The 13814-nt window shown below is 38.3% G+C and overlaps 1 protein-coding gene across 1 annotated transcript; it reads left to right on the forward strand.

Moving 5' to 3' along the window:
* The first annotated feature begins 51 nt into the window (after positions 1-51).
* LOC127551677 (interferon-induced protein with tetratricopeptide repeats 5-like) lies at positions 52-6376 on the forward strand. The gene is made up of 2 exons (XM_051981617.1): positions 52-237; positions 4878-6376. Exons 1-2 carry the CDS (start codon positions 86-88, stop codon positions 6316-6318), a joined length of 1593 nt encoding a protein of 530 aa, XP_051837577.1. The 5' UTR covers positions 52-85; the 3' UTR covers positions 6319-6376.
* Positions 6377-13814: the final 7438 nt, after the last annotated feature.

Here is a 13814-nt window from a genome sequence, read left to right on the forward strand (position 1 = left end):
TAATAAACAGTTGCACTCTAGTTTCAGTTTCTCCTCTCACTCCAGGCTTATCTATGACGTGCAAGGTTCTCTTTATAAGCAGCGTATGCAAGGATCACCCACAACCCGCAAACCCTGTCCCTCCTCCATCCTGAGAAAACACACCAGAGCAGCCCTGCAGATAGCTACCTGGAAAGCAATTAAGACCAAGGTACAATCCAGCAAGACTTTATTGCATCACCGGACTACAAACATGAGGTAAATGGATTTCTTTTTCTTTTGTTTCTCTATCCCTGCAGGCAAAGATTTCTCTTGAATTCTAATCATCAAACAATCTGCTTTTCCATGAATGCAGATGATCCTGCTTTGTACCTCCCAATATTTGCTTAGTCATAGCCCATTAATATAAACAATAACTCAATATCAGGGTGCTTTATAATTGGGATTCCCTCTCCCTCCCCCCACCCATTTCAATCGTCTCTCCTGACTGAGGCTGCCAGCTCTCCTGGAGAAAATTTGAGAGAGAAACTAGTCCGGGCTTAAGATAGCATTTCAAAGAAAGGTCAGTTTTTGAAAATAAAGTATTGGCAATAGGAGGCCACTCTCACACTTGTTAAGGGATTGGGGAGGGAGGAGAGAGGGATGCAAGATTAATAACTAAGGCAAAGGAGAGTTTAGGGGAGGGAAGAATCCTATTTGTTTCTATTTGGTTTTGGTCTTGCTTTCAAGAGTAATAATAAAACTGAAGGTCCAAAGAGTACGCATCCAGAGATTGTCAATCTCTTAGGGTGAGGGATTTGTCTTCCATATTTATATAATTAGGACTTTTGAAAGCACCCACTACAATGACTTAGCCACCATAGCAGCTTTCATGAGTTTTGTTTGCAGAACTGTTAGTGCCCCTCCCTAGGATTCAAAGTAAATTCCCACGCCAAGCTAAATATCTGTGCACCAAAGACGAAGCCAGGATTGCTCTCAAGGGCATCTCCAAACTCTTGGACCAGAGAGCAGAGGGTTAATAGGCTGCTCTGTGTTCATTTCTACTCATTACTCACCATTGCCTGCTTCAACAGATTTCTTTGCTTCTGGAAGGTTTTCCTTACAAGCCTAACCTTGTTTAGATCATTCCCTTACTTTGCAATCCACTGGCATAGTTCATTCTGATTTTCCTGCACATTGTCTTGTCATCACTCTCATGCCCATTGTATCTCTAATTTTCTTGGAATCACTCAGGGAGCAAAGAGTCTTCAGTCCCTCACAGCAGCTTGCAGGAAGCTTGGTAAATGTCCCTTCCTTTCCTTTGTTCTCAACACACACTTTTTAATTGGTCTATTGGCTACTCCCTTAACATGGGTTTTATATAGTTCAAAATGAAGTCAGAAAAGATAGAACATGAATAAAGCTTGCTTTCCCATCTCTTAATCCAAAAGAAGAGGTATAAGGTTTATATCTCTAGGACCGTGCGGGCTCTAATTTTGTGTAACTGATAAGGACCCTCCCCTCCCATCTGGAGCAACTAATATTAAGATTAAACCTTGCCAACTATGCTATGTGTGTCTATTATACAGCCTATCTAGACCTGTTCCACTTTGATACAATGGTGAAATGTAAATACTCTGTGCACAGAGATTTTTTGAGGTTTCATCTTTCTGCAAAGGATACACACTAGTGTGTCAAGATAAGATAGGTGCTATTTTTCTCTTATAAACCTATGCAGTTGGACCCTCCTATTAACTCATTCTGCAAAGATCACAGAATCCTAGATTTAGAACTGAAGAGGAATAAAGAGGCCATCCTTTATTTTATATACAAGAAGATAGGATCAGAATGATTACTGCATATTTGAAATCACACAAATAATTACTGTCTTTTTCTTCTCTCCTTATTTTAAAGCAATGGAGACTAAGTGACTTTTCTAAGGTTACACAGCTAAAATGGCCTAATTTGGTTAGCTATAAAGAAAACCACAATCAATCATATCTGTTTTTTATATTAATTGGCTTGGATTTGAATTCAGGTATTCCTGATTCCAGGGCCAATGCTTTATCCATTTTCCAACCTAGCTGCCCCCCATAGTAATTGTCATAAGCAGCATTTGAAAGAAGATCCTCTGAATCCACAGCCAGGGGACCTCTTTTTCTGTCTCATCATAGCATCCAGAAAGCTTTGATAACTGGATGTAGAAATCTTTAGGAAGCAAAGCTCTTTTTTTTTTCTAAAAGTGATACTAGCTATGGAAAAAATTGGGAGAAAATTTTGTTTTTCTAAATACTAGGAGCAGGGGTCCTCAAATTATGGTCTGTGGACCAGATGGGGCAGCTGGGGACAATTATCCATCCCCCTCACCCGGGGCTATGAAGTTTCTTTATTTAAAGCCCCACAAAACAACTTTTTTTTTTTTTTACTATAGTCCGGCCCTCCAACAGTCTGAGGGACAGTGAACTGGCCCCCTATTTAAAATGTTTGAGGATCTCTGTGCTAGGTGATAACAGAGGATGATAAAGGGAAAGAAGGTAAAAAGAGTAACAATGGACAACCTAAATGATCCAGGATCAAGTCTGGTTAAAGAGAAGTTAAATAGCAAGGTTACCTCAAAGTGGGAGATTCCTTATTCAGTTCACAGTCATGTATGTTCTCAAAATCACTGAGTATTTAAAAGTGGTACTAAATTTCTCTTCTTTGCAGAGGTGGGAAACTATGGATATGGAACTTTTCATACACTATTAGATATAGATGATGTGATAGGTAGTTTTGATGAATTATGTTTTCCCTCTTTTTTTTATTCTTTATTTCCAGGATATTTTCTCTGGGGACAGAGTAAAGATGGGATACAATTAGAAATTAAAGTGATGTAAAAACAAAAGATACCATTATTTCATAAAATGCTGCTTAAAACATACACTCTATAAATCGACTATAATAACATTTTAGTTCAAGGTGTCCAACCCACACTTATAGGGCTGCCCTTATATTCTTTGGAGGGGGATGCCATTGCAAATTATGTTGTCCTTTATTCATTTTTTGGCTCCCTTTAATCCATTTGACACCTTTGATGAGTATTTTCTTTATGAAACCATTTCTTCCATTGGTGTTTAAGATACCATGTTGATTCTCCTCCTACTTCCTATTTTCTACAGTAGCTTTAATGGAACCACTTTCTTTCCCAGGCTACTATATGTAAGTACTCCCCAAAGTTTACCCTTATCTGTCTGCACTTCTTTCTGCACAAGCTCCTCTTGTGAATATCTGACTTAATCCCAGGCATTGCCTCTATTCTGATGATTACCAAATCTTCATCACCAATCTGAACCTCTGAGCCAAGCTTCAGTCCACTGTCTTCAAATGCCTCTCAGAATTTGTTGTTGTTCAGTCATTTCAGTTGTATCCAATTCTTTCTGACCCCATTTGGGGTTTGGATTTTTTTTTTTTTTTTGTTTTGTTTTGTTTTTTGGCTAAAATAGTGGATTGGTTTACAGAGGAAGAAACGGAGGTAAATAGAATTAAGTGATTTGCTCACAGTTACACTGCTAGTTAAGTATCTGAGGTCAGAGCTGAATTCAGGAAAATTAGTCTTCTTGACTCCAGGCCCAGTATTTTGTACTATCTAGCTGCCTCTAGGAAAGTTCTGCCGATATGTCCTACCATACCAGCATAATGAATGTGCTTAAAAACAAACTAAAATCAGAATCATCTTCTTTTTCCAAACCATAGCTTCCTCTCTGCACTTCTCTATTTCTGTCTTCTAATTTAGAAACTGGCTTGTGAAGTCTACGATTAGTCTTGATTTATTTTCCTCCCTCTACTGTAGTTACCAAATCTTCTTGATACTTCTTCCACATTGGCACTAGAGCATGGTGTTAACAGGAAAAACACTTGAGTCTGGAGGCAGGAGACCTGTTTTTATATGCCCAGAACCTAGCACATTAAAAAAATTTTAATATGTATTTATTATTATTTTATTATATGTAATTATATATAAATATTATAAATATTTGTATTTACTATGTGCCAGGCATTGTGCTAAGTGTTTTGTAATCATTATTCCATTTGATCTTCATAACAACCTCTGGAAGTAGGTGCTATTATTCCATTTTACAGATGAAAGAACTGAAAAATTAAATAATTTGCCCAAGGTCAAACAGCTAGTAAAAGTAGGAGACCCAATTAGAACTCAGACACCAGACCCAAGATTCTTATCTGCTTATAGTCAGGAGATTGGGAGGATGGGAGGGGGAGAAAAAAGGAAATAGAAAGGTAACAAATTTAAGAAAAATATAAGTTAGAAGCAGCTAGGTGGCTCAGTGGAGTCAGGAAGATCTCAATTCAAATTCAGCCTCAGACACTTATTAGCTGTGTGATGCTGGGCAAGTCACTTAATCTTTTTGCCTCAATTTCCTCCTCTGTAAAATGAGGATAGTAATGGCCTCTACCTCCCAGGGTGATTGTGAGGATAAAATGGGATAATAAGTTGCTTAACCTAGTACTAGGTACATGTTGTTGTTATTAAGTTTTTTTTTTTTTTTCAGTTGTGTCCAACTCTGTGACCCCATTTGGGGTTTTCTTGTCCAGGATACTAGAGTGGTTTTCCCTTTTCTTCTCCAGCTCATTTTACAGATAGGGAAACTGAGACAAACAGAATTAAGTGATAAGTCCAAGGTCACATAGCTAGAATTTGTGGTCAGATTTGAACTCAGGAAAATGAATCTTCCTGATTTTAAGTCCAACATTCTGTGTACTATGGTGCTATCTAACTACCATGCTGGGTACATAGTAAGTGATACATAGATGTCATGGTATCATTATAATTATTAGTGAAAATAATGACATTTGGGATTATGAAGTCACTAGAGATTTTTACCTATGCCTCTGAAATTAAACTGGGTTTTTATCTCTTACAGTGCAACACCTAAGCATTCCTTAAAATGCCTCTTGCTGAAGTTGGATTGTCACTTTACTTGGAATTTACAGAAGGAGAATATTACGGTATCTGATGCAGAAGAGAGAATTGATGACCAGCTGGAATATCTGACCATGAAATCCAAAGTCACCCTTTTTAACTTACTGGCCTATGTGAAACATCTAAAAGGTCAAAATGAAGAAGCTTTAGAAAGCTTAAAAAATGCAGAAGAAAGAATTCAAGAAGACTACCCTAATGAAGTGGAAAAAAGAAGCCTTGTGACCTGGGGAAACTATGCCTGGACCTATTATCACCTGGACAGACTTACTGAAGCCCAGACTTACCTGGACAAGGTGAAGGCAAGTTGTAAGAAGCTGCAGAGTCCTTTCCTCTATAAAGTGGAACTTCCAGAAATTGAGTGTGAGAAAGGGTGGTCACTACTCAAGTTTGGAGGGACATATTATGAGAAGGCTAAAGCCTGCTTTGAAAAGGCCCTGGAGTCAGAGCCTGAGCACCCCGAATTTAATACTGGATTGGCCATTGTCATGTACCGAATGGATGACTTTGAGAGAGATGGCCATAGTTCTAAAAGTCTTTCTTTGAACCCTCTGAAGAAAGCACTTAGGCTAGATCCTAAAAGTACATTTGTTAAGGTTCTCCTGGCACTAAAGCTTCAGGACGTAGGGGAAAATTCTGAAGGAGAAAAATATATTAAAGAAGCCCTTAACCAAGTGGAATCTGAGCCCTATGTCTTACGCTATGCAGCAAAATTTTACCGGCGAGAAGACCAACCAGAGAGGGCTATTGAACTTTTAAAAAAGGCCTTAAAACTGGTACCCACCTCTGCTTTCCTGCATCATCAATTGGGAGCTTGTTACAGGAAACAAATGATACAAATCAAGAAGGCCACAAGGAACAAGCCTAGGGGAAAGGACAAACAGGACATAGACAGACTAATACAAACTGCCATATTTCATTTTGAAACAGCCATCAGACAGAAATCTCTATTTGTGTATTGTTACTTAGACCTGGCTGGCATGTATGGTGAAGCAGGTCAGCTTGGAAAGGCAGAGAACATTTTTCAAAAAGTGCTAACCATCGACCATGTCCGAGAAGAAGAGAAGCAGCAGGCGCACTTCAGATATGGCCGCTTCCTGGAATTCCAGAGGAGGGATGGAGAACTTGCTATGTACCACTATTTAGAAGGGATAAAAGTAAAGCCCAGGTTTTGCACCGTAATTGTTGAGGCTTTGAAGAATTTAGCTCTCAAACGGCTGAATCAGAATTGCTTAGATGCAAAGAGCTTGGGAGCCCTCGGCTTCATTCACAAGCTCAATGGAGAGAAGAAACAAGCAGTAGAGTATTATGAAAGAGCCCTGAAACAGGATCCTAAAAATAGTGATTACATCAGTGCGCTATTAGAGCTGCGTCTATCCATTTAAAATCCCACATTTCAGAATGGATTTTTAATTATTAATTTTTTAAAACAACTTAAAATACTTTATGAGTTTTTTAAAGTTTTATTTCTTTTTATACAAAGTAGATTACAAGGCACAGGTTTTAGTCAAAAGGGGAATGTGTAGTTTTAGCCTCTTGCTGAGAAAATACAGGGGACCCTTGGATTGGCACGGCTTCATCATGATTGGTTGACTGAGGACCACTGGAGGCTGCAAGACTATATACCACTTGGACTCTTTTCCCATATATGCTCTTGGGGGTTTCCAGAGTTACCTGCAGCAAGATGGGCAGGTGAGAGAAGGCAAAGCATTCTCCTCTCTCATTTGGCTTCACTAGTTACTAGCATGAATTTTTAATAGAAGATGGAGAAATCAATAAGATTATCAGCCAGTGTTAAAATGGATTGAAAACATGAAAGAGAAATTGTCCCTAAGAATTTTCATAGTATATACTAAACCTAAAAAATAGTAAGAAATCTGGCTCCTAAGTCTAACAAAAGTCAGTTACTTGTGTGCATTAAAAATGACAAATTTTTATTTTTAAATACCTTTTATTATAAACTGATATTGGATCTTATAGCTAGGGAAATACAACCAAGAATAAATAAAATCAAATTATCTCTAGGTTTCCTAGCTAGAAAAAGAAATAATCTGAATCATAACTATGAACCATATCCATAACATGAATATTTTTCATCAAAAACCTGTTTTTATCAATTGAAATTACAAAGGGAAAGTAAGTTTCAGAGGTTGTTGGGCCATGACCAGCAAATAATACAGTATTTAAACCCAGGTGGGACCCCTAAGTAAGAATTGTGGTGTTTGACCTGAGCCTAGATAGCCCATCACACTGTCCTACTTTGTGGTCTTCAATCAAAAGGACATTTTGAGTCTTTCAGAATAGCTTTTGAATTTTTTTTCTTTTGCCTAAGGGCTTGAGAAAGACAGCTTGGATCTCCTGGTAATCATCTGGGCTTTTTCAACTTCCAAGCGCTATTGGGGGGGGGGGGGGGGAGGGAAGACAAGTGTTTAAAGACTCTAAGATCCCAGAGGCTGTATAACTCCTGTGCCTCTATATCTGACTTTTGTTTATATCCCTCCTTTTTTTTTTTTTTTTTTTACTGTAAGACAAATTTATTTTCATAATCATGGTATTAATAGAATATGTAGAAAGTAGACTAATAGCATTTCCAAAGAGATCATTTTAATAAGTAAGAAGAGGGAAATCATAACAAAGAACATTTTCACCTGCAACCCCTCCCTCCAAAAACAAATCTGGAGAGTGAGAGGTGATTCTGGTAGATGGCAAGTTACAACAACATTGAGGACAATTGGATTGGGGGAGTCCAAGCCTAAACATTGGAGTTTGAAGAAGTGGTGTGTGTGTGTGTGTGTGTGTGTGTGTGGTCTTAGAGTAGGGGATGAGACATTCAGATAACAATTACTGCTTAGAGGTGGAGAGCTCTTCCAACGAAAAAATGTACCCCTTTAAATATCAGTGCCTTGGGGCAAAGCCCCTACTTTCTACCTTCCCCAACATCTGTTAAAACTCTGTAATTAAATAAGACTAATCTTTTCTTAGCTCCAAGCAAGAACAATGCAGTTAACATCTGCCACTTTACTGCCTTCATTCTTCTCCATCATTCCACCATTCAAGGTCATCTCCAATCCTGGCAAAGAAATGAAAGATCCACAGGAGACATCTAGCAATTCCTATTAGAGCCATACCAACCTAGAGGCTTCAACTCACTTTTCTTTTCCTTGATGAAGTACCAAACCAATCCAAAAAAAGTGAACTTGGGTCAAAGAAAAAAAAAAGGTTAAAGAAAGAAAGGAGACATGAAGAAGAAGGCCATTTCTGAATAAGACAGTCATGAAATTGGGGACAGGGAGATAGAAGTTTATTTAAGATGGACAGGAGGCAGTGATCAGGTCAGCAATAAGCATAGGTTACTTCTGATGTAATGGTAAAATTGACCTGATTGCTTACTCTCTGATGTGTGTGTGTGTGTGTGTGTGTGTGGTGTGTGTGTGTGTGTTGTGTGTGGTGTGTGTATGTGTATTTTCTCAAGAGAATATTAGATTACAATAAAATGAAGTAAAAAATTAGAATTTTGATTTTTTTGAATAACAGATTGCTAGTTCCAGTTACTATTAAAATCCTTAATAAGAGTTTTGAAACTTAGGAATTCATAAAAGAATTAGATCAACTATGCATAAAGAAATAGCATTTATTAATACATGAAAAGGCTTGGGGTCTACAGCAAAATACTCAGAATAAAAAGAATACAAACATGGTGATCACTAGAACCTTGGGTATATTGCATTTTGGGAGGAAGATTGGAAATTGATAATATTTCTTTGGAGAGACTGCCCTCTGTTCAGTATAACCAGTTTCACTTGGCTCTATATCACTTTCCCTAGTTGAAGTGGGATACCTTCATATCATAGTAGCTTCCTAAGGTAGCTGAAGGTCATGGGATTTATATAGAGGTAGAAGGTCTTGTTCACATATATCTGCTTGTTTTCCCATATTTGATGTAACAAGCAGGAAAATGTTAAATATTGACTAAAAAAGACTGGATACATCAAATAGGAATGTAATTGTACCTGGTTAGATAGAGATGCAGCCCTTCAATTAATACAGTTAATTGGAGTCCAAGCACATTTGCTTGTAAGTCACCCACCTTCAGCTGCCCTTTTAACTCATGTATTTACTTATATTCTCTTAAGTTCTATAGGGATCTAAGGACTTGTTATAATCATTAATTTCTCTTTCAAAAGCTTGTAATCTCTTTTCAGTAATGAATAAATTATCCCAAACCCCTTCTTTTTAATATCAAATATTAATTAGGTAAACTAGAGAAACCTTCTTTCCCATTAATAATTACTCTTGTTTCTCTGTAATTAAATAAACATTAAAATATTCAATCACTTTATTTGTCTCGTTCTTATTTCAAACCCAGCTTAGCCCTCCTCTGTTTAAACTAACTTCATGCCATTTATCTTTCTTCAAAGCCCCCATGTCAACCCCATGAAACCCTGATATGTCCATTTCACTGCAGTATATGCATCAGTTTGAACTTGTCAATAATTAAACATCTTGCCTCTTGAGTTTAATTGAGACCTGAAACTTGGCTTTTCTTTCAGAACAACCTTTCTGTTCCATTTCTCCTAAATGATCCTTTTCTATTGGCGATTTAACAGTTGGTATTCTTTTTGCAATGAACAAAATCCAAAGGATCCAACATTTGGACCCAGGATAGATCTTGAGGAAAATGGGTAGATCCAAGATATGTGTAGGATGGTGTGGGAAGGAATATTAACTGTTTTTGGTAGTCTTTAATATATTTTAAGTACTTTCAACAATATTTTTAAGTAGTTAGTATAAGTATTAGCACCCCTGTTTTTTAGATAAAGAAACTGAAGCTCTGAAAGATTATTTGCCTTGCTCATAGTCTCAATTAGAAAGTTTCAGAACTACGCATATATAGCTCCAACATTCGTTCAGTGCCATCCAAACAAACTCCACCATGGCTCTATCCTGGGCATTCTTTCCTATTCCCTTTATGTACTATTCATTTGGTGATTTCATTTGCTTCCTGACTTCAATTATTATCTATATGTAGATAATTCCCAGATTGATTTATTACATTCTCTCTCTCTCTCTCTCTCTCTCTCTCTCTCTCTCTCTCTCTCTCTCTCTCTCTCTCTCTCTCTCTCTTCTTGACCCGTAGCCCTGGATTATTCTTTCTTCTCACCTCTGGTCACTGGTTTTCTTCAAGACTTAACTCAAATCCAACCCTCTTCAAAAAGAGTTTCTTAGTCCCCTCAGCTGTACATACAACTTTTTTTTTTCTATTTTTGTCTTCCATTGAAATGTGAGCTTTTTGAGGTCAGGGACCATGTTTTTGCCTTATTTTCTGTCCCCAGTATTTGGTATCAGGCTTTGTATATAGTTAAGTGCTTAGGAAATACCTATTGACTGATTTTGGTTACTAAAAATCATCAACTCATATATCACCTTTGGTAGGCATGTCTGAGACTATCAACCCATGTGCTAACTAAATTACAGAATTAAAGATTTTTTGAGTTGAAAGGAACCTTAAGGATGATCAAATTCAGTATCTTCAAATCAACAAATAGAGTGCCAGACCCAGAGTTATGAAGACCCAAATTCATATCCAATCTCAGACACTTACTAGCTGTGTGATCCTGAGCAAGTCACTTCACCCTGTTGCCTCGGTTTCTTTATCTGTAAAATGAGCTGGAGAAGGAAAAGGCCACCTGCTCCAATGTCTTTGCCAAGAAAACCTCCAAAGGGATCACAAAGAATTGGACAAGATAACAATGACTAAATAACAACAAAATTGCTAAGGCTCATTTTATAGATGATAGAACACTGAAGTTCAGAAATGTTTTGTCAAAGATGCTAATAGTCCACCTGAGGCTGGACCTTAAGAATTTCTGGACTCTTAGACTAATCAATATTTAATCACCTCCAACATACAACCTCTTTTTCTTCTTCGTTTTGCCAAGGTCAATCCCATCCAGCAGAATTTACTTGTCCCATCCTATTGCCATTGGAGCTGTCCACCTTTCCGAGGTGTTCTCACATTCTTCCAGCAGATGGCAGTATTATCTTATTTTGCTGTGGATCCAGCTATCTTTCTTGCTGGAGGATTTGAAATTCTCTCAGAGTACAGGAAGAGGAAAATAAAAACAAAAACAATCCATCTCCACCCCCAAAAGATTCTATTCAGAGGCTTCACAAACCCGAGAAAGAGAAGTAAGACTTGATACTTGATTTATAGAATAGGGAATCTTCACTCTATAAAATTTATTATTCTTAGTCATAGAATGTTCAACTGGAAGGAGCTGTGGAGTGTGACTCTGATTTTCTTAAGTAGACAGAAAGAAGGTGGAGATTCTTGGACTTATGTCAAAGGGACTCATGCTTCACTGTATTGTTGAAGTAATTAAGTCTGCATACAACTCTGCTTGGCTCAACCCCAAAATCAGATTCCCTCTGTACCCAAGGACTATGTACCACATTTACTAAGATAAATTTTACCAAGATGGATTACCCCATTAATCCATTTCTTCCCACACTAATAACCTACCACTATTTTTGACGAAAGTCAAATAGCAAATAATGACTTGTTTCAACTCATTGTGGTCTCTCAGATCTGGAAGAGACCCAAGCTGGCATCTGATCACTGTGGGTGAGGGAAAAGAACATAGGGCGTGGAGCTAGGCTTGAGTCCCAGTTGTGCAGCTTTGAACTGGCCGTGGGATTTTAGATTTGCAGCTGGATGTCTCCTGGAAGTCATCTCATTGGACCCCATAATTTATAGATGAGAAAATTGAGTCCCAGAGATTACGTGACTTGCTAGAGGTCACACAGCCAGCAAATAGTGGAGCCAAGATTTGAATCCAATTGCTCTGATTTTGTGATTGTTCAGTGGTTTCAGTTCTTCATGACCCCATTTGGGAGTTTTCTTGGAAGAGATATTGAAATGGTTTGCTCTTTCCTTCTCCGGCTCATTTTCCAGATGAGGAAACTGAGGCAAACAGGGATATCACAGCTAGTAAGGGTCTGAGACAAGATTTGAATTCAGGAGAATAAATCTTTCTGACTCCAGCCCTAGCATTCTCTATATTGCACCATCTTTCTATCCCTGATACCACCATCCAGTATTCTGTCCACTACATCAGAGGGTCCCTTGCTGTATGTCTTTCTAACTCTATTCTGTCTCTGTCTGTCTGTCTGTGTGTCTCTGTCTCTTTTCTCTTTCTGTCTCTTTGACTCTGTGTCTATGTCTGTGTCTCTGTCTTTCTCTGTCTCTGATTCTGTCTCTGTCTCTCTGTCTCTTTCATCGTCTCTGTCTCTGTGTCTCTCTGTCCCTCTCTCTGTCTCTGTCTCTCTCTGTCTCTGTCTTTCGCTCTGTCTTTGACTCTCTCTGTCACTCTCTATGCCATTTTCTATGTCTCTTTGTCTCTGCTTCTGTCTTTCTGTCTCTGTCTCTGTCTTTCTCTCTGTGTCTTTCTGCCTCTCCCATTCTCTGTGTCTCCCCTCTGTCTGTCTGTCTGTCTTTGTCATTGTCTCTCTCTGTATCTCTCATTGTCTCTTTGTCTCTGTCTCTCGGTCTCCTTTCCTCCCTTCCTTCCTTCCTCTGTCTCTGTTTGTCTGTCTCTTTGTCTGTCTGTCTGTATCTTCTCTGTCTCTATGCCTGTATCTGTCTGTCTTTCTGCCTCTGTCTCTGTTTCTCTCTGTGTCTTTCTGTCTGTGTCTCTGTGTGTGTGCCTTTTCTCTCTCTCTCTCTCTCTCTCTCTCTCTCTCTCTCTCTCTCTCTCTCTCTCTCTCTCTCTCTCCCCCCCCCCCCCATTTAGTTTCCTTACCTATAAAACAAGGAGATTGGATTAGAACAAGGGTCATTAATTCTTGTGGATCTTGTGCCTTTTTGGCGGTCTAGTGAAGCTTATGGGATCCTTTTCAGAATAATGTTTTTAAATGAAGGAAGTAAAATTCAGAAAATTACAAAGACAACCAATTTTATGAAAGTATAGCTATCAAAATATTGTTTACAGCAAGTTAATGGACTCACGGTTAAGATTCCCTGGAGATGATCTCTTAGGTCTCTCCATTTTAACCATTGTACAGCAGATCAACCTCCCAACTTCAAAAAGAAATCCCTTGTAAAAATCTCCTGGGAAGATGGTGGCCTGCCTTTTGTTAGAGCATTCCAAGTGACGATACTTTTATTTCTTTTTGGAGGAACTTTTATTCTGTTTCTTCCGAACACTAATTGTTAAGACATTCTCTGTAGTGTCACAATCAGCCAGCCCTAATCTCTTCCCTTTTGTTTCCAGTTCTGCCTTGCTCAATAAGTCTAATCTCTGTTCAGTGAGACAGCACCTTTCAAATATTTGAAGATAGCTATCATGTACCCTTCCACACTAAACCTTCTCATGTCCTTCAACTGATCCTCACTTGCTAATGTCTCTAACTAGGCTGTCTCCTCTCCTGGCTGCCCTTTGGATGTGAACTGGCCCATCAGTGTCATTGAAACGTGATGTAACACAACATCCCAATGTGCTCAGAAGAGGACAGTATGTCTGTTTGTAAAACAGCTCCCTCATTCTGAGCAATATGTGTGCAAGTTCAGAATAGTTTTTGTTGTTGTTTCATTTTTAGTAATAGAACTGCACATCAAGTTTGCAGCCTAGTATAAACCCAAGAACTTTTTTTTTCACATGAATAGAATCAGTTCAAGTTCTAAATCCCTAACAAAACTTTCTTCAACTACTCCTGTTTATTGTGATCTCTCTATTCTCTAGGAGCCCATGACCTAGCTGAGCAATCTTTCTAAATGAACATTGTGCAGTGGAAAGATTGCTGGACTGAGAATGCAGAGGTTTATCTGGATTCTAGTCCTGATTCTTCTAGTAAATCAGTCGATACACATTTGTTAAGTGTC

The sequence above is a fragment of the Antechinus flavipes genome, chromosome 2 (genome assembly GCF_016432865.1).
Source record: "Antechinus flavipes isolate AdamAnt ecotype Samford, QLD, Australia chromosome 2, AdamAnt_v2, whole genome shotgun sequence".
NCBI lineage: Eukaryota > Metazoa > Chordata > Mammalia > Dasyuromorphia > Dasyuridae > Antechinus > Antechinus flavipes.